Source organism: Aquila chrysaetos, chromosome 5 (genome assembly GCF_900496995.4).
Source record: "Aquila chrysaetos chrysaetos chromosome 5, bAquChr1.4, whole genome shotgun sequence".
Lineage (NCBI taxonomy): Eukaryota > Metazoa > Chordata > Aves > Accipitriformes > Accipitridae > Aquila > Aquila chrysaetos.
Genome location: NC_044008.1, coordinates 68,467,652 through 68,490,245, shown reverse-complemented (window position 1 = coordinate 68,490,245; position 22,594 = coordinate 68,467,652). Strand labels below are relative to the sequence as shown.

Here is a 22,594-nt window from a genome sequence, read left to right as displayed (position 1 = left end):
GATAAGAAGGATACTCACACTGCTTTTGCTCAGAAAACAGGTAGCATGAAATATTTGTGGTAAAATCTCAGAGTTTCTCTTTAATTTTGGTATTTGTTGCCAACCCATGAGCATACTTAGGTTCAGTTTTAGCCTCAGCTGCTCCTAGTGGAACTCTCCTGTCTTAGCAAAGTAGTTCTGGTATAAATTGTGGATCTTGAGAAGAAACTTCAGAGTTTCTGCAACATTTCACAGTGTTGCAGTCCAGAGATAGTTCTGGATGGCTAATTGTTCTCTTTTTCATTTACTGGCTCAGGTGTTCAAACCTGTGCCTGTAATTTCATGTGAAGCTTGGAGAATAGACAGTGACCAGTGAAGATGACCACAGACCAGTGAGTGCCCACTTATCCCAAAATATTAATGACAGAGCTTTGAAAATGACCACTGAAAAATTGTGCTATGCCCTGAATAAGCTGGCAGTATAGTCAGAATAGACAGTATTCCTTTAAAGGTCATTTTAATCTTTGTATTAATATATGTGTTCAGTTGCATTTCTTATTCAGAAAATTCTAAGAAGGCACCAGATGTTTTTTTCCCTTTCTTATTTTTGTCCTAGACTTACATTGGGCAAATTTTGGTTTCTGTGAATCCTTTCAAAGACCTCAGTATCTACTCTGAAGATGTGGCTACCCAGTACCACCAAGGGACTCTCTCAAAAAATGCCCCGTATGTTTCTCTTTCTCAAATAACTCCCTAAACTCTGTTCTGTTTGTGCTCCAGAAAGTAGTTTATTTTCCTCCAGTTGTCTGATAGAGCAGGATGAATGCCACAGGAAGTGAACAATCCATTTGGCAAAGTTGTAGTTGCTCAGACCTACGGAGCTAAACTCTTTAGGTCAAGTTTCTTCAACTATTGCTTGAAGGTCCTGAATTCAGTGCCTGTTGGGACTGCACCTTAGGAGTTCTGGAACTAACTGCTAACACTGGTACAGCCCTACCAGAACTAGCACTGTAGGCAGGTTCCTCTAGTACAGATAATACTGCAGGTGTCCCTTATATTAAACACTATGGGACAGAGCATTACTCAGGTTAGGTTGAAGAGGTCCTGGAGGAACCTGAACTTTGCAGTAGCTTGTAACAGTGGTATTAACATGATGTCAGCAAAGAACAAAGCTGTGATTTCCCTGGTTCCTCACATTTCTCAGATCAGATACTGGCCCATCTCTAATGTAGATCACTGATGAATAACCTTTTGGTGCTGTATTTGTGAGGTAGAAATGTGAGGTCAGTTAACTGGGTTTTTCTTTCTGTACATCTAGACACATCTTTGCCATAGCAGAAATGGCCTACATGCTATCCCAGTCATCAGAGCAAGAACAGTGTGTCATCATCAGGTAGGAAATAAGGGTACTTTTTCAAAGGCTTGTTTATTTCTTTATGCAAGATTTTCATCTTTGTATTTCACTGTCCATAAGTTTATCATTCTGGCTCTTGTGTGAAGGCTGTCAGTAGGGAACATGAATAAAATGGATTTTTATTTCAGTCTGCAAATACAGTTTGAATTTAGCTTCACATCCGTTTGGAGAAGTGGAAGAGAAGGCATTTGGCATTCCACAGTGGAATCTTATTTAGGCCTATTTTGTCAAATCATCTCAGTGTTTCAAACAATATGTGATAGATCTTCATTTGTTGTAAATCAGTACAACTCCGCTGATTTACTGTAACAGGTCCTCTGATATGTCTAAATTGGGTAATTCTGTTTTCATGCCAGCTTCCTTGTTCCTCTTGTTCCTCCAGTGGACACAGTGGATCAGGTAAAACAGAAGCTGCCAAAGCAATTGTGCAATACCTGACCATGCTGTACCAGCGATCAGACAGCCACAGGGTCAGACAGGTAAGAGGCAACTGAAATTGGCTTTATGCTGTGATGGTTAGGCAAGGAGCAGAAGCCAAAGGCAGGGTAAAGAGGCCATACTGTTTATGTTATTTCTTTGTTCCTGTTTAACTGAGCTGGAATTTGCATGGCTTGTTGTTCAAGATGAAGCTTCCGTAAAGACTTGAGGGCAGCTGATGTAGTTGTTCTTCTGTATTTTAGTATCTGGGAACCCTGATGCTGTATAAAGTGCTGTATCTGTTTGAACAGAGAGATGATACCTGCCTTAGAGACCTTATAGCAGTGTCTGGGAGGTGAATCTGAACAAACACAGAGCAGAAATAAAGTGAAAGGTCATAGCAGTGAAGGTAAAAAGCTTGTAGAGCAACTCACCAATGGCTAGAGGTAATGATACCAAAATAAATTTTAGAAAAGACTCTTTAGCCAGGCAAGAATTCTTTCAGTGAAGTCCCATTTTTCTTGGATTTTCAAACTAACAGTTACTTAAGTCCCTTTGGGGTTTAAAACCCCATGATTGCTACTGAAGTGTTCTCTCTCTCTTTTCTTCAAGCCCTGCAATGTCCTACCCATCCTGGAGAGTTTTGGGAATGCCAGAACCATTCTCAATGACAACTCAAGCCGTTTTGGAAAGCTTCTGAATGTCCATCTGCGATGGTGAGTTAAAGGAACATCTTGGGATGCTGTCCTTCCCAGCTGTCAAGGAGTGCTTGGGTGAGAAAAGGTCTAGCAGCACTTAGAGCTCATGCAATAGCCCTCCCTCCCTTACACTCTTGTTATCATCAGGATAGGAAGAGGATGAGTTTACACCCCTATTTTGCTTTTAGGTTCCTCCACAAAAGAATAGATCTTCACCTGTCAAGATGGGTGATAAATTAAGAACATAAGAATGGCTGAACTAGTTTATAACAAGGAGCCATCTAATACAATGTTGTCTCCAACACTGGCCACAAGCATTCACTGTGGCAACAGTAAGAAAGGCCAAATACATATCATGCTTTTCTCTAACACTCTGTCAGCTCTTAACCATTTGCAGCAGCTCAGGAGGTTTTCTGAGACTCTTGTGGTTTTCCAGTTTCCTCTTGGTCTCGTATAAACCTCATGCCTCTGCAACGGTCTTTGGTAAGTGTTCTATAGGTCTAACCAGTGAAAAACACCCTTTTTTTGTTTTGAACCTGCCTCCTTTCTAACTTCTGGGATTTTTTTTTTGACTGTTGCCAAGCACTGAGCTGATATTTTCATGGAACTGTCTATCATAACCCCAAGGTCTCAGTCCTAAGCAGCAACGGTTAACTTGGAACCTGTCAGTTTATATGTGAAGCTGGGATTACTTCGGCCTGTATGCATCACTTGACATTTATCAACAGTGAATTTCATGTGCCATTTTCTTGCTCGCTCACTCAGTATTGTAAGGTCTGTCTGCATTTATTCACAGCTAGCCTTCATCCTCACTGCCTTGAATAATTTCATACAATCAGGAAGCTTTGTCACATTGCTGTTCAGCTCCTCTTTTAGGTCACTTATCAAACCTTGAATTACTCTCACAGGTCAGAGCACAGACACTTTGTGGAACTCTAGTGGTTGCCTCCCACTGTTAAGAGGATTAGCCATTTACTCCTACCCATGTAAGGACCCTCCCTCTTACACTGAGGTTGCTTGGTTTCCCTGAAAGTCCCACAACTTTGTCAAAACCTTTTGGAAATTCATGTAGACTATATCCCTCAGATCATTCTTATCTGCAAATTTGTCATCTCCTTCAAACGACTCCAGGAGGTTTGTGAGGCAGGATCTCCTTTTACAGAAGCCATATTGACTCTTCTCAAATCAATTGTATATATTCAGGTGCCCACTAATTCAGCCCTTCTTTACGCATCTGCCTAATCTATACGAGACACATGATAGGCTTAAAGGCCTATAGATCCTTGCATGCAGCTTAACTCCAGGCTGCTGGCTGCATGGCCCACTATTGCTGTAGTACTTGGACATCCCGTTTTTCGTCCAGGATCACTCTGTGCAAGATGCAATTAAATTACAAAACAAATAGGTGGTCCCTGTCCCCAAAGGCTATCAGCCTGACATATGAAATGGGTGGCCAAGGTCAGAAGGGGGAGTGGTAATGCAGCAGCAATCAGATATGGCTGAAGGGAAGGGCTGTGGCATGTTACCTGGATTATTTTCAGGATATACCCTGTGAGGATCACTCAAGTCCAAGCTCCTTTGTTCTCTGGAGGCTGTTCAGAACACAGACTTGAATCTGTATGTTTCATAGCTGCTTTCTCTGTAACAGTCTGATACAAAACACCTGTGCTTGAAAGCTTCAAAATTCAGACCAAGTTGGTCAGGTCACACCCTTGTTTCTCAGCAACAGCTCCCTCTGCTAAACCCTCAGTGAAATGGATCTGCAGAAAACATGTCAATAGCTTCTGACACGATCTGTTGTTGTCTCATGCTTAGTGGCATCGTGGTGGGAACATCCATCTCCCAGTACCTCCTGGAGAAGTCTCGTGTGGTATTTCAGGTGAGAACAAATGAGCCCCTCCCACCTAGAGGGGTCCCTCTCTCCCTTAATATTTTATATTAATCATATTTAATCTTAAATTTACTGCTAAATAACAGGAATTGGAATAAGTATGAGAATTGCCTCCCATTTATTCTGTTAGCAAGAAATATATCCCTTCTGTGTAGCACAAGGTAATCGCTTATTTTATTTGAGTAAAATAGGAGGTCACTCTGTCTCAAACAGGTTGAATTAAGCCACTTCTTAGGGATTACTGGAAGTTAAATCTCTCCTCAACTAATTTTTGTTAATGTCTGGAGTGTGGAAGAGGTCAGATATTGGAGCTGTGTGAAAGGGACTGCTCTCAAATGGAATGCTCTTAAGGTGTCAGTGAGAAACCCTGGAAACTTTTCAAATGAAATAGTTCTTGGGTGGCTTCTGGCCTCTTCTTGCTGACCTCAAAGTTTCAGTGTCCTGCTCTTTGAGTGTTTGGTTCATGGCACCATGTATTCTGTAGGGTTTTGGAACTGGGTATGAGTCAACTCTAGGAACTTTGTTCCCTGTCAGGCCCATGGTGAGAGGAACTACCATGTGTTTTACGAGCTACTGGCTGGGCTGCTGGTGGAGCAGAAAGAGAAGTTGTACTTGCAAGAGGCAGAGTCTTACTTTTACCTGAATCAGGTGAGTGAGGTGAGGATGTTCTGCAGCAGCTGATAGAATGAAATGGCCAAGACATCACTTCTGTTTGGTTCTTGAGGCACCTGATAACATTGCTTCCCTCCTGATGTGTCCCTCACAGGACTATGCTAAAGTCTGCTCTGCTCTTCTCACACCTGACCTAAGAAGGACTACCTTTGTCTCTTATGTGATCTTCTTCTCACCTTTCAGGCCCCTTCTGCTCCCAAAGAAAGCCTTTTTAAAAAGTAGTCATCGTGTAGGTCCGTGGCTCCACCTTGTGGTGAAGAAATCCTTTTCTCGTTGTCTTTCCTTGCATTTGCAATTTATTGTGAGACTGAAAAGATCAGGGGATATTTCTTTCTACCTTCGGCAAAACACTTGCTTCATTGACTGAGTCAATGGGTGGAAATTTTAAACCACTGAAATGTACTGCTAATTACAATCTCTTTAAATTGGAAAATTGTTTGCCAGACTTATGGCAAGCCATCACCTTGGAGCACAGTTTCTTTTGTTTAAGAATGTTTTCCATACTTAAGGAGTTCACAGCAATAGCAAGTATCTTTCCCATTTCAGCTGTGTGGGTCAGCTTTGCCAGGTGAGCAAAGTCTTTACAGCAGCTGTGGTCATGTGAGGAATCCTTGAGGAATGGTTGCTATCATCTTTCCTTCAGGCAAGGAATGGACAAGTACCATTAATGACTCAGGGATGGAGGGCAATTAAGGGCCCATCCCTTAAAGGGCTGATGTTCCTAGTTGGCAAAGGTTCTGTATTGTAAACTAAACTCTTCAAGGTGGTATCTAACAGGAGTGTCTCATCTTGCTGCAGAGAAGAAAAGGGAAAAAGATCAGATTATGCATAAAGAAGTTAGCAGAGACTGGTAAAATCTCTCTTGGATCTTGGTCTTGGCAAGAAGCAGCCCAAGGGCTGCCTCGGCCTCATTCGTGTCCTCATCTGAATCTGGCTGGTAATCAGCTGGAGACTTTTGTCAAAGAATGTCTTTTTATGCAAGCAGGTTCTACAGATCGCCTTGGCCCAGGATTTCTGTGAACCTTAGGGTCACAGACGGTTGTTAAGAGTGTCCTCTTGTACAGAAAAGCACAAGAAGAGTAAGAGCGATATGCCCATGTTATAGCTAAGCTCTGTGGCAGACACAAGTGAGACTATAACCCAGGATGGCTCTCTAGGTGCACAGAAACCCATTTGCTTTGATACATTGGGTTCTGGGTACCATTTGGGGTAGCAACTCTGACATTACTTGTTTGGGAGTAGATTCTGGCTTCCCTTCTTTTCTCAAGCGGCATTCCAGCAGTGGGCAAGGGGTAGCTAGAGTGCCTGTATTGGAGCCATAGTAAAAAATTAGTAAGTGTGGGCAAGAGAGATCTTGCTCTCAGAAACTCCAGAGAGAAAAGAAACTGGTCTGTCATGAATGCTGAGCTCCCGCTAGTGGTGTCTTTGGTCTTTTTTTTCAGATTCCTCCAGTCCTTAAAACATTGAACTACTTCTCTGAAGATTGCTGCTGGTAGCTCAGCTCCAGCCTGGGGCAAAATGGGCTGACCACGATTATCTGTCCCTATTCTCTCAGGGTAGAGCCTGTGACATCCTGGGGAAGGAGGACAGTCAGGACTTTCTGGTCTTGGTGCAAGCTCTGGAGAGAATCAGCCTCTCGGAAGATCAGCTGACCTCCACCTGGGCTGTCCTGGCTGCCATTCTGCAACTAGGGAATATCTGCTTTACCTCCTATGAGGTACAGTAATCGTTGGCAGCTTGGGAATGGGCTATTTGTGCTGAACATTGCTGTTATCCCATGTGATGGGACTGGGGACATTATTCTTGACTGAAGATTATATTCTTTGAAGACTATTCTGTTCTTTTGATATTAGGGTCTAGAGTGACCTAGGCAAGGACAGAAGATGGGAGGCAACCAAACGTAATTAGAGCTTGGGTGCTCTTTGAGGACCCAAAATGAACCTAGATGCTGGTGTTTTGCCCAGGCTGTGACCAGCTCTGTGCAGCTGAGGTGCTACTGAGAACATTAACACTAGTGGAACCTAGTATCCCATCCATAGTTGAACCTGTTGTTCTTCTCCACTATTTAGGAAGAATCCTATGAACATGCAGCCATTGCCAGTGACGCTGAGATTCAGATTGTGGCCAATTTGTTGCGTGTGTCAGCAGATTTTCTGCAAAGTGCTGTCACTCACCGTGTCACTGTGAGTACCTTTTTGGCTATTTCTCATTCATCCTGAAGCATGGAATAGCCTGGCCCAGTGCTCTGTCAGCAGAAGGGCTACCACCTGAGAAGGTCCAAAGTCTGGGAGGTAACAGCAGGAGTAAAATGGTTGCTGTGCTAGGTCAGTAATGAGGATGGGCTGAACCCCTTAAGGCAGCTCTGTAAAGATGGCAGAATTCACATCTAGGAGGGATCTTTTCTGAAGGGGTGGCTTCAGGCTTAACACTTTGGCCAGCTGACTCCCACCTTGAAATGTGGCAGAAAAATTCTGGTTTTAATCTTTCCTTTGATACCTGGGTAAATTATCAGACCAAGTAGAAAAAAATCCATTTATTAACCAGGCTGAATTCCCTGTGAATTTAAAAAAAAAAAAGGGGTATTTAGGAGATAATAACAGTAAATTCCGGCTCTTTATGTATCCAGGTGACATCTTATGATCGGATCATCACCCCTCTGTCTGTAGAAGGAGCCATCGAGGCCAGGTGACTTCTGCTGTTGTTGTCTGGGTTGGTGAGATGCACCCAAGGATGTTGCCTTTGCAGTAACTGGTTTTACTCCCCTACTCAGGGACTCCATTGCCAAGACTCTGTATTACCTGCTCTTTGACTGGCTGCTGCTGAGAATCAATGAGTGGTTGGCTCCCTGGGAATCAGACTGTGCTGTGGGCATTGTGGACATACATGGTTTTGAGGTTGCTTTTCCTATTCTTTGATATTGTCTGGGCTGCAAGTGCATGTGCTGATTGTCCTCAGTCACTGCCAGAAATGGGAGGGTATCTGATGGGTGGGTTTTCTTTTTGGTTTTTATTTTTTTTTCTTTTTTTCCAGAAAGGAGATAGTAATTGTACCATGTAATGTAAATGTCTGTGTTCAGGGGGGTACTTTTTTTTTAGGGCAGTAGAGAAATGCTCCCTCAAGGTATGATTTAACACTTTTACTATAGAGTCTTGTTATGAATTGCTATCTGGAGGAGCCCATAGTCTTCCATAACTGCGTGGCACAGGTAGAATCTGAAGGTACATAGGACTGGGTGGATTGCAAGTAGTATTGGTGTGTAAGTGGAGACCTAACAACCATAGGCAGTTAACAACCTTGTCTCAAATAGAGTGGTTTCTGGTGCTCCCACCACGTCAGCCTTGCATGTTTGATACCTTTGCATGAACTGACCAGCATGGTGCTGCATAGATGGTGCACATAGCTAGCTTTGGTTCTGTCATTCTAAGGAAGAGGAAAATTATTTGATTTTAAATCAGAACAAAACCAGGACCTTCAGCAAACTCATCCCATTGAATTAGCTCATATGCTGTATTAAATACAAATCAAAACTGTCTTTTCAGCAAGTGCACTGGAGTTTAGAAACCAAGTTATGTGTGGTGTTGAAAGGACACATGGGGATTTTAACTCCATTGTTTGATTGTTTGACAAAACCCCCAGAAGTTTCTTAGAATGTTCACTTATACACAAATTCCTGTAAAAAGCAGCTCAGAGTCCTTTCCCTGCAGCCTGTGTTCTGCTGCTCAGCAGCGGCTTGGGGGGCCAGATCACTCATCAGCATGTTTTGATGGAACAAACCCAGAAAAATACCTAGTATAAATTTGCTGTATTGATGAGGTGAGCTGAATGAGCTAATTCTTAATGAATCACATTTTAATTATTCCTGGCGCTATTACTAACAGAAGTAAGAAAAGCATTTTTAATGTAGTTTAATCTAATTGTTCCCATTTGTTCCTGAAGACTTGGGTAAAGCTGGGAATATATTAACTATATCTTTTACAATTTATTTCTTTTCACATGCTTCAGCATATTCTGTTTTTCTGTTATTCTCAGCCTGAGCAGGGACAAGTCCAGAATCCACTGAAGTTTCTGAAGAGATCCTTCCTGATACACTAGGCTTTGGATCAGGCCAGGGATAGGAGAAATGCAGATAATTTTGTAAGCAAAGGCTCTGCAAGGTGTTACTTTTTGAAATTGAGGTTAGGGTAGCATCTAGAGTTCTGGGTCAGGAATCGCTACCATTGTGGCAGGTATATACCCACATGTCAACCCCAGTGAGCTTCTGGGGGCTTCCCAGACTTGCGGTAAGTAAAAAAAAAAAGCAGAGCAGTGGCTTAGAGCGATACATGCTCATCAAGGCCTGTGAGTTTTATACTTAGGATTCCTGTTAAAATCTGTGTGTTCTGACAAATGCTGAAAACAATGGAGCATGTCCAGGTAGGGGTGTGCATCCAAGAGTATACCTCTTCTTCTTTCTGCTCCTTCACAGCTTATCTTGCCTCTTACTGTTCAGGCTAGTCAATAAATGAGGCTGAGAGCTTGAAAACCAGACATAAGATGATTTGAATTTCTTAGGTTCATTCACACTTACTGATCAGAATAAGCTGCCTGAACCAGCAGCTCAGATCAGCACCATCTGGTGCTGTGCACTATTCACAAGAAGACACAGCCTCCTGAGTTGGAAATGATGATGCCTTTTTGTCTTTGCAGGATCTAGGTGTGAACAGCTTAGAGCAACTCTGCATCAACTTTGCCAATGAGCATCTCCAGCATTTTTTCAGCCAGACTGTCATTGCCCAAGAAGAGGTAAATGGAACTTGTGCCAGCAGGTAAAAGGCAGCATATAGGGAATGAGCTGAGGCAGTCTCAGCTGGAGAGTATCCTTTAGCGGGGAAGCAGGAAGCTGAATAAACCTGGCCCTCTTAAGCAGTACCTGTGGAATCCTAGCCCATAGAGCTGGCTATTTAATATCTTTTACTACTTTTGTAGTAAATTAAGGGAAGGAGAGTTTGCTAGTGCCTTGCTCCCTTTTACAGATTTTATAAGTGAATTAGTCAGGATCAAGGATCCCAGACCTCAGTTGGTACTTTTAAAGCTGTTTGGTGGATTCATTGTAGCATTTTATGTACTACTGATGTCCTGGAGATGAAAGTGTATTTATCAGCCTTGCTGCCTTTTACAGTTCACTTTATCAGCCTGCTTAGCAGCCTTCCTCTCTTAAATAAGGAAAATCATTAGTGGCTTTAGAAGAAGTTTGATAAGACAAAACCAGATATTTCTAGGCAAGTTCCTAACAACAGTGAAACACTAACTTCCTGATGAATAAACCAAATCCCTTTGTTAACTCCCTACATTTGTTCTTGTTTGCATGGCTGGATTTGACTGGTTGGTCTTTAACATGTAGGAGGAATATAGCCAAGAGCAGTTAGCTTGGATTCCTATTTCCAAGATGTACAGCGAGTCATGCCTAGATTTCATTGCTGCAAAACCCCATGGCATCTTGTGTATCCTGGATGACCAGACTTCACTGACTCAGGTGAGAAGCTCTTATCCTCTTATGTGATCCCTTTCACAGGATGATTATGTTGAGGCAGTTCTACAGATTGAACAGGGACTGTGTTCGCTCAAGTATTAGATGTTTTTACCTTTGGTTTAACAGCAGCTTTTCAACCTACTGAATATGTTCCAGCAGCAGGAAACATGTTTGCCATCTCCTTTACAGGCCACTGACCACACCTTCCTCCAGAAGTGTCATTACCATCATGGAAACAGCCCTTGGTACACCAAGCCCAAGTTGCCTTTGCCAGTTTTCACTGTGAAGCACTATGCAGGCCCTGTCACCTATCAGGTGAGCTGGCAGGGGGCTCTGAGCAGTTGGAGCAATAGGCCAGCTTGGAAGCATGCTGTGGATGTCCTGATGGACCAGCTGCAAGTGCAGAGAACAAAGTCTTTTCTTTGTAACTGCACATCCCTCTAGAGCAACAGTTTTTCAGAAATGAGGAGATTCCTATTAGGAGAGCAACTAAGCTGCCTCTGGGCAGAAGCAAAATAGGTAATGGCCTCACCTACACAACAGCCTACATTGCTTGTCTCAGAGCCCTGGAAATCCAGGAAAGCTGTTGCTGCTGAAAAAAAGTGAGGGGTTAAAGCCTGCTGGGCAATGTGAAGGGGAAAAGGAGCAATCCCTCCTAAAAGCAGAAGTCACCGTCCCCTCCCCTCCTGGTGGCAGCAGGAACAGCAAGCTTCATTCTCTAGGGCTTTCCCCTTGTTCCACCTCTCCAGCTGTCTGCCCCAAGTCAGTTTGTGTAAGAGGGGTGTTTGCTTGTCTGGTTGGTGGTCTGAATGGCGCATTAAATCAGACTTTGCCTCTGCAGGTCCACAAGTTTCTTAGTAAAAACCGTGACCAGCTGTGTCCAGAGGTGCTGGATATCTTCTCTCAGAGCCGCCTCAAGGTACAGGATGAAGATCTGTATTGCAGACACCTAACAAGCTACCCATTGCTTTTATGTGAGAAGCAGAAAGATCCTGGTCTGGTGTCAGAGAACCTGGAGAAACTGTGAGGAGTTTTGTTCTACTGAAGGACACTTGGGAATTGATCAAGTGGTCTTTGCCTGCAATTGGTGCATTTTATATATAAAATGCACAGACTGCCTGAGGAAGCAGCCGGGTTCCTGCTGCTGCTAGGGGCAAGGGAGAATGACACCCCAGTTTCAGGTAGAAGAGATTGTTCTTTCCATGTAGTTCAGGGGGCTTTGTTAATTTCTTTGTTTTTGCAGGTGGTGTCTCACATTTTCCAGAAGGCTAAAGCTGCCTATAGTCAGCAAAGGGAGCTGGGGGCCAGAGGCAAAGGGCTCAAGCCTCAGGCCTCCACACTGGTGTCCAAATTCCAGCAGTCTTTGCAGGACCTCACAGCCAAGCTGAGAAGGTGAGAGATACTGTTTTGGTGCCATCCCTGCACTGGGCTGATTGCTGCACCCAGAAGAGTGTGAAGTCTTCCCAGGTCAGCACAGAGAAGGGGATGATCAAAAGTTCTTCCTTCTGTTTTGTAGGAGCCATGCCTTCTTCATTCGGTGCATCACCCCTAATCCCAAAAAGGTAAGGCAGCACCCCGAGCTCCTTATGGAGTCCCTCAGTTCCTTGAAGTCCACTTCTTTCCAGCAGCTCTCGTTTCGCAGTTGGGATTTGGACTTTTTTACTTCATTTGATAGCTTGAAACTTTTCTTCCCCTTTCTCTGTCTCTTACACTTCCCTGTGGCCATATGAGTGGATCATATGCTGGAGAATAAGAAACCAGTGTCAGTTGGACCCCAAAGGATGTGTTGGGTTTTGTGTTCCATCGCCCACAGACCATGGCAAGATCTAACCCAAGGACAGGACAATAGAAGGAGACCCTTTCTAAAATCTCTCCCTTCTGTCTTCTTTATTTTTGCTTTCTTTATTTCTTGTTTTACATTTTTCTTCTGCCTTATATTCACAGCTGTCAAATATCTTTGATGTGGAGTATGTCACTTGTCAGCTGCGACATTCTGGGATACTGGAGGCTATCCACATTAGAAAGGAGGGATACCCAGTCCGTCTTCCATTCCAGAACTTCCTAGGCAGGTACAGTGGTGTACTTGGGATTCCCCAGCCACTCAAAGCCTGGATGAACTTGTCAGCACATTGTGATTTGTTCTTCTCTGAGGACTCCAGTTACAGCTCTGGCTTTTGTCATATCAACATCTCATCTTCCAGGTATGGTCTTCTGGCTGGGCAAAGGCACAACTGCTTAGAGGAGAGAGAAGTCTGCACTGCAGTGCTGTCTCATGTGGTGGGGAGCCCCTCAGATCTCTACCAGATTGGAGTAACAAAGGTGATGCCTATAGAGAATCCCATCTTAATTGCACAGGCCCAGCCATCTATTTCCTGGCTGTCAACAGACAGAGAGCAGCTAGGCTCCCTGCCCAAAGAGGGAAAACGTTGCATGCCTTCACCTCCTTTTTGCTTTGCCTCTTGTCTAAAGTATGATGGAGGGATTTTTAGCATTTCAGATAAAGAAATGGGACACTCTGGCTCCGGGCTGTTGTAGTAGTGTGGCCAACTCCTTTGTCTGCCCAGCATTCCTTGATGGAGATCTGGGCTTCCGCCTTTCCTGCCTACTAACCTTCATCACTCCGTGATTCCCTGTCCTCCACAAATGCATCCATCTCTGTCACCTGCACCTGCACCTCCTGCCCTCCCCAATTAAGGCAGTGCAGTTTCCTTAGCAGGGGGCCTTAAAGGCTACAAAGAGATAAACCAGCAGCTTTTATTATTGATCAACTCTTAAAGAAGCTGGCTGCTTTCCTTGTGGGTCAGCAGCTATTCCCTTTGACCAGGTCTTTCTGAAGGAGAAGGCTAGGCAGCTTCTGGAGAGACGACGGAACCAGAGGCAGAGCTGGGCTGTTGTTACTCTGCAAAGGAACTTCCGATGCCTCCTTCGCCGCAGACGCCTCCGTGTCCTCCAGGAGAAAGTCATAATCATTCAGGCTCACTTCCGAGGTTACCAGGCAAGGTCAGGAGTCAAAGGCCAGGCAAGGTACAGCCCTTTGTCCTTGCCTAGGACAGCAAGGTGGGGATGTGCCTGGCCAGGCCCCTCCTCATGTTGGCTCCTGGCCTGCTCTGCAGGGGGGTGTCCTGTTACTTTCCAATAAGGTGGAGGAGGGGACTTCCCAGCCTGGTTCCCAATATTAAGCAGAGGTTTCAGGGGAAATACAGCTGCTGTCAAAACTGTTACAGTAACTTGCCTGTGCTAAGGCTGATATTGTGATAGCTAGAGTAAAGAATGTAGGGAAAACATCTAAGAGAGGACCAGGCTTAACACAGTAAGTCCAAATCCAGACTGGCTGACTGTATTAATGTTCTGTTTGGCCCATACCCTCAAACTGAGTCCACAGTCTGCCTAAATTTTGTTGAAGTTTCCCTCACTGGCAATTCTTCTCTTCTCACATCCCTCTAGGAAGCGTTACAGAAGGCTGAAGAAGACTTTGATGCAATTTAATACCATGATTTTAATCTCCAGACCTTTGATTCAAAGGAGGAAGCACTGCCAGGTAACGACACTCTTCTCAGGACCAGGTGTACTGCAGGAGCTCTTTCTGCTCTAAGTAGAGAGAGCTGGTGGGTGACTGGGTGAGGCTAGGGCAGGGATGGCTTTAGAAAGTTTCTTGGAAATGATCCACTGAGGTGTCCTTCACTCTCTGGCTGACGTAAATGTAGTCAAAAGAAGGAACCACAGAGACTGGAGCCTTGTCTCTCTAGATGAAGTTCAGAATTGGCAAAGGTAGTACAAATGCAGCCGATTCGTATGTCTGTGCGATTTTCGAGGTTGCCCCACACAAGACATGAGCTTATTCCATCTGTGGCCTCAAAAGCTGCTGTTCTGCTCAAGCTATAAGGAATCATTCATCCTGGTCTTCTAGTTCTCCAGTTCAATTTCTGGTGTTTTCCCAGATGCTGACTGAAATGCAAGGTTTTTTCAGTCCACAGTGATGCTTCCCTGACTGCTTGCAGCTGCCTCAGGCTGCTGAAGTCCTTGGCCTTTCACAAATCAGCTGGGCCCATAGTTGGAGTGAGAACAGGATGGCAGTGATCTGAGAAGATGGAAATTTGTGTGCAGGAGAGATCCATGGTTCTATCAAATGGGTTGAATGTATTTTGCATCAGCTATTAAAAAGAAAATTGAAAACAGGAAATCGGACCACTTGTCCTTAGAGTAGCAACTAACATCCCCATAGCTGTTAGCTTCACGAGGGAGGGACCCAGTACAGCTGCTGGCATGACTAGCAAAGGATGGGGCAGAGGGTTAAGCTCAGTGTTGTTCTTGTAAGACTGCAGAGATTCCTTCTGCTGTGCTGTGCCCAGAACAGTGTGTGTTTCTGTTCCTTTTCCTGCCCCTTCCTACTTGGACGGGATCCAGCCTTTCTTTCTCCCAGGTAACCACAACAGCACAGCCCTTTTGAATTTGTTTCTGGTCCTCCAATGTTTGCTTACTGAGGTCTCTGTACATGCAATAACAACAATAAAGGTCTCAAAGTTCACCTGCTGCAAAGTTCCTCCTTTCCCCCCACCCCACAGCCCTGCCCTTTGGACTTTAGCATGCCTACTGTCTTTCTCAGCCCAACCCTCATAACCTCCCATCTAGTCACACCATTCTGCAACATAGACAAGCAGGGGAGAGAGAGAGAGACAGAGACCCTCCTTTTCCATCTTCGGAGTAGGAGTCAGGTGAGTGGTGAGGCTGGGGGACAACAGAATGGATAGGAAAGGGCTGCAAGGGAGTTGGCTTTTGGTATTCCTCCCACCCCCTCTAAAGGGGTCCCTCTCCATGGACAAGTTCATCTGTCCATGTTCAGGCTGTTACCATATTCTTTGGTGCTGGAGGAGGCAGGTGAATGTTTCTGACAGCTTCTGTGTGCTTTTGTCCTGAGACACATCAAATGCTAGGCAAGGGAGGAAGGGTGTGGCAGGGATGCTGGGCAGGTGGTGAAGGGTCTTGCTGTTGAGTTGCGTTGTGCAGGGCAGGTGGTGTTTCAGCAGAGCTAAGGCCTCTGCCTGGGCATCCCCTTCCCAATACACTGTGTTGAGTCCCAAGAAGGGTCTGCAGCTGTTCTGTCATTTTATCTGCTGGAGCAGGACACCAGCTCCTGCCCATCCACGGGGTCTGCCCCCAGAAGTAGCTGGAAGTGACCTCATATACATCTTTTCCCACCTCCCATCCCCCTTTCATCTCCTAACAGCAGGAGTTAGAGGAAGGGAAACGAAGAAGGAGGTCCCTGAACAGTGGTGACACAGAGAACAGTCCCAACCAAGGAATGGTAAGTTGTCAAACAGTCTGGGAGAGTCTGAGATAAAACAAGCCAGGCTTTCAGGGTGTTCTCCCTCCCCTATGCCTCCTCAGCCCAGGTTTGCTGGGGAACAGCAAAACATCTGGAGAGTGTACAGAGCCCACATGTACACTGGAAACCTAGCAGCAAGAAGGGAGTTTAGCCTGGTATAAAGAGCCTTCTGATACATAACTATCTCATTAGTTTGGTGTTTCCCAATCTCTGGGCATAGTCAGGCACCATAAAGTGGTCCTGAGGCAGGGTACTCTATTTGTTCACAGCACTGGAGCTATTCTTTGGAGTTGGGAGGAAGACTAGTTTTGATAATCATGTTCTGTTGTGAAAGGTGGGAATGAAACAGTTCTGCACAAATATATTTGTGGAAGATGTAGAGGACGGGAGGTATTAAAGGCTTCGTAACAAGTTTAACCTGTATCAACTGCTATAAGTAACACTGCTAACTAATGTCATTATTTATATGTTTAGACCAGGCATACATTTGCTATGATGTGTGTAGCAAGGAATTGTATTGACACCATCCACAATGTTGCACCGATTTGTCAGTAACAACAACAGGAATACTTAGTACTGGGTGCTCTTGCAATATCACCTGCTTCCTCAGGTGTGGATCCAGGACCGTGGCATTTCACAGTCCACTTCCTGGATATGCCATTGAGAAGCTAGACTTAAAGTCAAGTATCTTCTTATGAGCAAAATCAAACTGATCAAAAAAGCTGTGAATCTGTCTTCAAGCATTGCTGAGAGTTTATGTGGAGAGACATGTCAGAATAGTATGCTGGTGAGTTCAGGCTTTACTATGCAGATCTTAAAAAAACAAAACCCAAAAGCTCAGGCTTTGTGCCTTTGGCTTGGTTTCACAGTGTCTTAATCTGAGTAGTCCTGTCTGAAATACCCTGAACTGACATTATATGCAGACATCAATGCTGATACACTGTGTTGCATTGGCCCATTTACTTCCAACCTTGCACAAATGCATGCATCATGCAAGGTGTAAAACAGTAAAAAATCAAGGTTTATTGGCCAGAGTCTCATCTGAATTACCCACATACAGACCTGAGCTTCCCTAGGAACCTCCAAAATAGTGGTGTGCATCAAAGATCAGAATCAGGTCTATTTTTATTTATGCTGTAGCACTCTTGGATATTGAAAAATAAAAATGGCAGAAAAAGGAGTAGGAGGAAATGGCCCTTACCTTTCAACCACAATCTCTTCTGTACAGTATGCCAGTCTTGTTAGTAATGAGATGAGTCAAATAAAGTCAACTTTCCTGTCACTTCTCCCCATGGCAGTTGATTTTTTTAGGAATTACTCACCTTTCCCTCATTTGCTGACCCATGTCATATACCTGTGTTAATATGATACTTCCCTATTTGTATTGCTTCTCAATGTTGCACAGGCAGAAATTACTGGTTTTGCTCAGATGCTTAGTCCTTGTTCTGGCCAGCTTCTCAAAGGCAGCTTTACCTGGTCTTAACAGAACAGTTCAGGGTTTATATGTTGTTTCACTTCTGGTACCCCAGTGACTGACTTGCTCACTCTCTCCACAGGATGTGGGACTGCTGGAGATCCCTGCAGAGCTTGCTGCCCTCCTGCAGTTAGCTGAAGGTAAGAAATCCTCCCTCCTTCCCTCCCTTTCTTGCACTCTTTTACTTTAATGTTTATTTCCTTGTTTTCTAGCAGTTTAAGTACGTGCTTGTTCTACCTGCTGTCGCTCACTTGGGTTACATTTGATTTATTATTACTGCAGTGTAAATATGATAAAGGCAAATGGTGTCATGTATATTGTTTCCCAACACAACAGGGCGGAAAAGCGACTTGGGTCAGTGGGCAGAACACCAGATTAAAATTCAGTATCTTTGTGACATTTTCAGCTCATCTTTTGAACTGTGCTGATAGAACTGATGATAGTGATGGTGCGAAACTTTGGTCAAAGTTATGTGACAGCAAACTGTTTAATGAACCCAGGTGTCTTGCAGAGCTGGATATCTGGGGTGTGAGAACTGAAACCTATCTTTTTTCTACTCAAAAATTTGTAAGGAAATTGAAGGTGAAGAAGTCAAAACTACAATTTTGGCACTTTCAAAGAAATATTTTGGGGTTTTCATTTAAAATTACTTGTTCAAAAGTAATTACTTCTTTTAAAATAGAAGTAGAAAGAAACAATGAAACAGCTTCAGGAACTAACAATATAACAATTAAGGGAAATGTTTTGCTTGGGATGGAAAGTTTTTTTGCTTTGTTTTGTTTTCAAATCACCAAAATACCACTAACTGAAATAATTTCCCAAGTTGTTGACCTGATCTTGAGCATTAAGTTATTTGCAGTTTTGTTTCCTCTGTAGTAAGTTGAAATAGGTTGAGACAGGATTTGCCTCTTTATGTTGGTATAGCATCTAACAGAATGACAGCTGTATCTTTGGACTTCTGTATAGTACAGTAAAAGATACAATCAGGCAGAAGGATCTTGTGAATTGGAGCAGACTGTCCTCGATTCCCAAATACCTCATACTTCATGGCATACCCCTCTAGGGACTATCAGCTGGTCTAGTGAGCAATGTTACCTAGAGGAGCTCAGGGGACAAACTGCACCGAAACTGCTGAAAATGAAAGCTGATGGGTTGTAAACAGGGAGGAGGAGAGCATCCAGGGACATGGCCTAGAGATAGAGGAATGCACAGAAGTTGCGCTGCATTGAGAAATCTCTTCATTTAGGAAGATGTTTGCTCCTCTATTGTCTGTGACCAATCCCTCATCTGGTGCCTCATCATGAAGACCTCTCATTTACTCGTTGACTGAACAGTTGTCAGCAGTATCTCTGCATAGGCTCAGTGTTTCCTGTCTTGTAAACTCTGCATAACAGAATTGAAACTCCAGGTGCTGACTGCCCTCTGGGTGTTTGTTACCCAGGGATAAGAGTCTGAAAGATCAGAGCTGTAAAAACTCTCTCCTGAAATTAGGCCTTGTGGTCTCAAGGAAGTGAGGATGTGCCTGCTTGGGGGTTTAGGGCAGCAGGGGTGGACTGGGTGCCCCTGGAGCCAGGGGGCTGGTATAGGTGCTCAGGGAAGGTTAAATGCATGTTAGCCATGTGTTGCACTGTGAATCGGATGTGTTCTGGCAGCATTTCCAACTGCTACAACACAAGACCTCTTTCTCTTACAGGTCAGTACCGAGAACAGGCCAACCAGATAACTGAGGCATTGCCTCCAGAAGTCAAGGTCAAAGACGACCTTTCCCTCCCACCCAACATCAACAGCTATCCTTTCTCCTCCTTCATTAAGTCACAATTCCAGGTGGGAATCTTTTTATATCTCTTAATTGCTTCCCCACTGGGGAGACACACTAGTTCTAGTAACACCAGGAACAAACTCTATGTTTGTGTCCTTTTGTTTCTTTGTAGAAGACGTATTTCCCTGCCCCTGGTCAGCCTCTGCAGCACCCCTTAACCCATCTGGATGCTGAATACCAGGACAGTGCACTTGAGATCAACAAACTGGTAAGAGACATCTTTCTTGACCAGGGCCTTGTTGAAGAATAGGTCAAGAGTTATAATAGATTGCCATTATACAACAAGATGCTGGTGGTGGTTACTGTTCTTACAATACATGGTGTGTTAGGAGAGCAGAATAAATTGCTCCTTCTAGGCACTGGAGCAGTCTGGCAGAGATCACATGCAGCCCCTTAGCATTGCTGTGTTCTTAGTGAGGCATAGACCAGCCGTAGACTAATGGGATCAAAGTGAATTGCCTGGTGATGTAGCCTCAGAATTTGGCAGGACATATAGGAATTAGACTGCTAAGCCTTAGTTTCCCAATATTCCAGATTCAGTAGCAATGACAGTATAAAGGAGATCTGTCTTCTCAAGCACTTACTGTTATCTGTTGATCACAAAAAAGTTTAATTTAACCCAGATCTTTTCCATGATGTGGTTTATAGTAAATATATTGATTGTATCTCAGGCATACAGTTGTGCCAGTACACAACAGGGGACAGTGAACTGTTGTATAAAGGCTGGAAAAAGGCAGGGACTTTGTGATCGAGAAAACTACACCTGGAGCCACACCCTAATTCTGTAGTGTTTGCATAAGGGGATGGTGTTATTTCATCTCTGTGGATGTGAAACATAAATTTCTTTTTTTAAAATGGTAATGTTGACTCTCTAAAATAGAATGAAACTTCAGATAATTTCTAAGTAAATCTGGTAATCCTTTTGAGAATTACATGTAACTAAAATAAGCCCATTAGGAAAGGTAATACCTAAAACCAGTCTCTTGTTTTGTCCTAATGATCCCAATTATAGAAGAGCATAAGCTTCAATAAAATCTTGTGAATAGGATTGTGTTTAAGCAGACTACTATTATTTTTCCTGAAGATCAAAGACAATTTTTCTCCATTGCTAATTAAAAAAAAAAAAAGCTATTTCTTTGGCAAAGGCTGTAATAACTAAACAACCACCATCTCCTGTTTTTCTCAGTGAATCTCTGACATGCTTACTACCATTAACCATTCTAAGAAGCGCTGTTCCCTGAGACAAAAAATAGGCCATCTCTCATAAATGTTCTTTCCAAAGCTGTCCATGGCACATTTTAGAAAAATTTTCATCTAATGACATATTGAAGTGTAGAGGCTGAAAGAAATTATTCTGTACGTAAGAGGGAGTAATACAGATTACAAAAGCATCAAAGATGTTGATATGCATAGCCAAGAAGCTAAATCATTGCTTAAGGGAGTTTATTGAGATACCACATCTCATACTGCTTGGTATAATATTAACTACACCAAAGTCTTTTTAACATTCAGTTTTCAGGTGTTAGTATTTCCTCATGTCTGGTGCTCTGAGCTTTTCACAAAGATCAGCTAAGCATCAATTTCATTTACATATTTTTACAGCTAGGCAGCCTGTGGGCTCAGACACAGTAACAAATAGCCTACAGTAAGTTGCTTGTGTATCTATCTGAGCAGAGGCATAACTAAGAAGAGAGTGAAGTCATCCTGACTTTTAGTCAGGGTCCAATCTCTATAAATATTGCTTCCCAAATTCCCCAGAACTTAGGTGGTGCACAAAACCTGAGAATAGATCCCGATCTTAGTGTTGGCTACTCTTCTTAGGCTCACAAACACCCTGGTATCTACAACCCAGCTTGTCACCTTACACCACCATTTGGGACAGAGGGTTACAGCTACAACGCTCTCTTTTTTTTTTTTTCCTCCCCCCGGATGCTTCTAGATTTTGCGGTTCATTGGTGACAAGAATCTCCATGGCTGGCAGGAGGTACTTCTGGGCAACTACATTGCTGGGAGAGGTTTGAATAATGTGGCTCTGCGCAACGAAATCTTCAGTCAGGTGGTTGCCCAGGCATGGAAAAACCCAGACATGGAGCACAGCCAGCGAGCTTGGGTCCTGATGGCAACTTTGCTGAGCTGCTTTGCCCCTTCACCAGCACTGGAGAAGCCGTTGCTGAAGTAAGGAGGAGAAAAGGCCTAGCTACACTTTCCTTAAGGTTAAAGGAGATGAGCAGTGTGCTAAATGCAGTTGCCTTTTCCTAGATTTGTGTCAGATCATGGCATGGAGGGCTACAATGCTGTTTGCCAGCGCAAGATCTTGACAGCAGCACAGCACACTGAGATAGACTCTACGTTCTCTCGGGCCTACCCTCCCACTCAGCTGGAGTGGACTGCAAACCAGAGGAGAGGAAAGATGGTGCTGGATGTTCATACTTTTAATGGTAACTTGTGCTTCAGCCCTTCTGCTATATTCTAGTCCCTAAGGACTTTTCCAGTGCAGAAATCAGCATTCAGAAAATACTTCCCTCAGCTTAGTAAAGAGGGATCAGAACACTGATTTCTTCTGGCTGGTACAGCCATGGGGGATACAAGCATCTGAGTCTAAACCCAAACCTCCCAAAGTCTGGGCCTGATGAGACCTGCTACTCTGGCTGAGGGATGAGATTCTTCTGGTTTTGGGCCCATCTCAACAGAGGGCTGTTCTGGCTGTGCATATCTATGGGTCTGGTTTTCCTGTTATCCATTACTGCACAGCCCATGAAGCAGCAACTGCTGCCTTTGTTACAGGGACTTTCTGCCTGCCTTCCTTCTCAAATATTGGCTTATGCTGCCTCTTGAGTGATCAGAAGCTCTGTGAATTGAATTCAGAACATCCCTACTTTGGCTCCTTGGTGAGCGTAGTGGTGGCCCAAGTGAAGCAGGACACTGCAAGGGTTTTCAGCTGTCAGGTTGGAAATGCCAACCAATGCCACCAAACAGTTATTTTGGATGTGAATGTGTTCATGTGGAGCCTTCCATGTGCTTTCAGTCCTCTGTGGCCCCCACTCAGGAGTGTGTAAGACTTTGCAGGTGGGCTCTGCCTGTGTCCTGCGGAGCTTAGGTGTTGCTTTGGGTCCTGCTGGGGAGGCTGTGTGTACTGACTTTCTTTTCTATGCTAGAGGAGAAGTTCTCAGCTGAGGTGGAGTCTTGGATGACTGGGGAGCAGTATGCAGGCTGGCTCCTGAGTGCAAGGTACTGCCAGAGGATGGGAGAAGAGCTGTGGGTGAGAAAGAGGCTGTCACTAGTTCTGAGGTTCAGACTGGTCGAGGCTGCAGGCTAGAATTTATATGGTTAGATGCGGAATAGGACTCCCTACCCACACCCGCTTGTGCTCTCTTCTTCACCCTTCCGTGTGCACGAAC

General features: G+C 44.1%; 1 protein-coding gene across 1 annotated transcript in view; it reads left to right on the top strand.

The window, feature by feature from the left end:
- The window catches only part of MYO15B (myosin XVB), a 46,379-nt gene that overhangs the window by 4,312 nt on the left and 19,473 nt on the right, over positions 1 to 22,594 (top strand). Inside the window, exons 3-29 of the mRNA XM_041123408.1 lie at positions 596 to 705; positions 1,298 to 1,372; positions 1,776 to 1,872; positions 2,423 to 2,526; positions 4,324 to 4,387; positions 4,934 to 5,047; positions 6,627 to 6,788; positions 7,141 to 7,254; positions 7,698 to 7,756; positions 7,842 to 7,965; positions 9,758 to 9,853; positions 10,452 to 10,583; positions 10,770 to 10,895; positions 11,422 to 11,499; positions 11,824 to 11,972; positions 12,097 to 12,142; positions 12,525 to 12,649; positions 12,782 to 12,899; positions 13,405 to 13,604; positions 14,025 to 14,118; positions 15,805 to 15,882; positions 17,460 to 17,517; positions 19,071 to 19,201; positions 19,309 to 19,404; positions 21,136 to 21,371; positions 21,456 to 21,634; positions 22,352 to 22,424. Coding sequence (XP_040979342.1) covers positions 1,320 to 1,372; positions 1,776 to 1,872; positions 2,423 to 2,526; positions 4,324 to 4,387; positions 4,934 to 5,047; positions 6,627 to 6,788; positions 7,141 to 7,254; positions 7,698 to 7,756; positions 7,842 to 7,965; positions 9,758 to 9,853; positions 10,452 to 10,583; positions 10,770 to 10,895; positions 11,422 to 11,499; positions 11,824 to 11,972; positions 12,097 to 12,142; positions 12,525 to 12,649; positions 12,782 to 12,899; positions 13,405 to 13,604; positions 14,025 to 14,118; positions 15,805 to 15,882; positions 17,460 to 17,517; positions 19,071 to 19,201; positions 19,309 to 19,404; positions 21,136 to 21,371; positions 21,456 to 21,634; positions 22,352 to 22,424 — 2,906 coding nt within the window. The 5' untranslated portion in view covers positions 596 to 705; positions 1,298 to 1,319. The remainder of the gene's footprint in view (positions 1 to 595; positions 706 to 1,297; positions 1,373 to 1,775; positions 1,873 to 2,422; positions 2,527 to 4,323; positions 4,388 to 4,933; positions 5,048 to 6,626; positions 6,789 to 7,140; positions 7,255 to 7,697; positions 7,757 to 7,841; positions 7,966 to 9,757; positions 9,854 to 10,451; positions 10,584 to 10,769; positions 10,896 to 11,421; positions 11,500 to 11,823; positions 11,973 to 12,096; positions 12,143 to 12,524; positions 12,650 to 12,781; positions 12,900 to 13,404; positions 13,605 to 14,024; positions 14,119 to 15,804; positions 15,883 to 17,459; positions 17,518 to 19,070; positions 19,202 to 19,308; positions 19,405 to 21,135; positions 21,372 to 21,455; positions 21,635 to 22,351; positions 22,425 to 22,594) is intronic.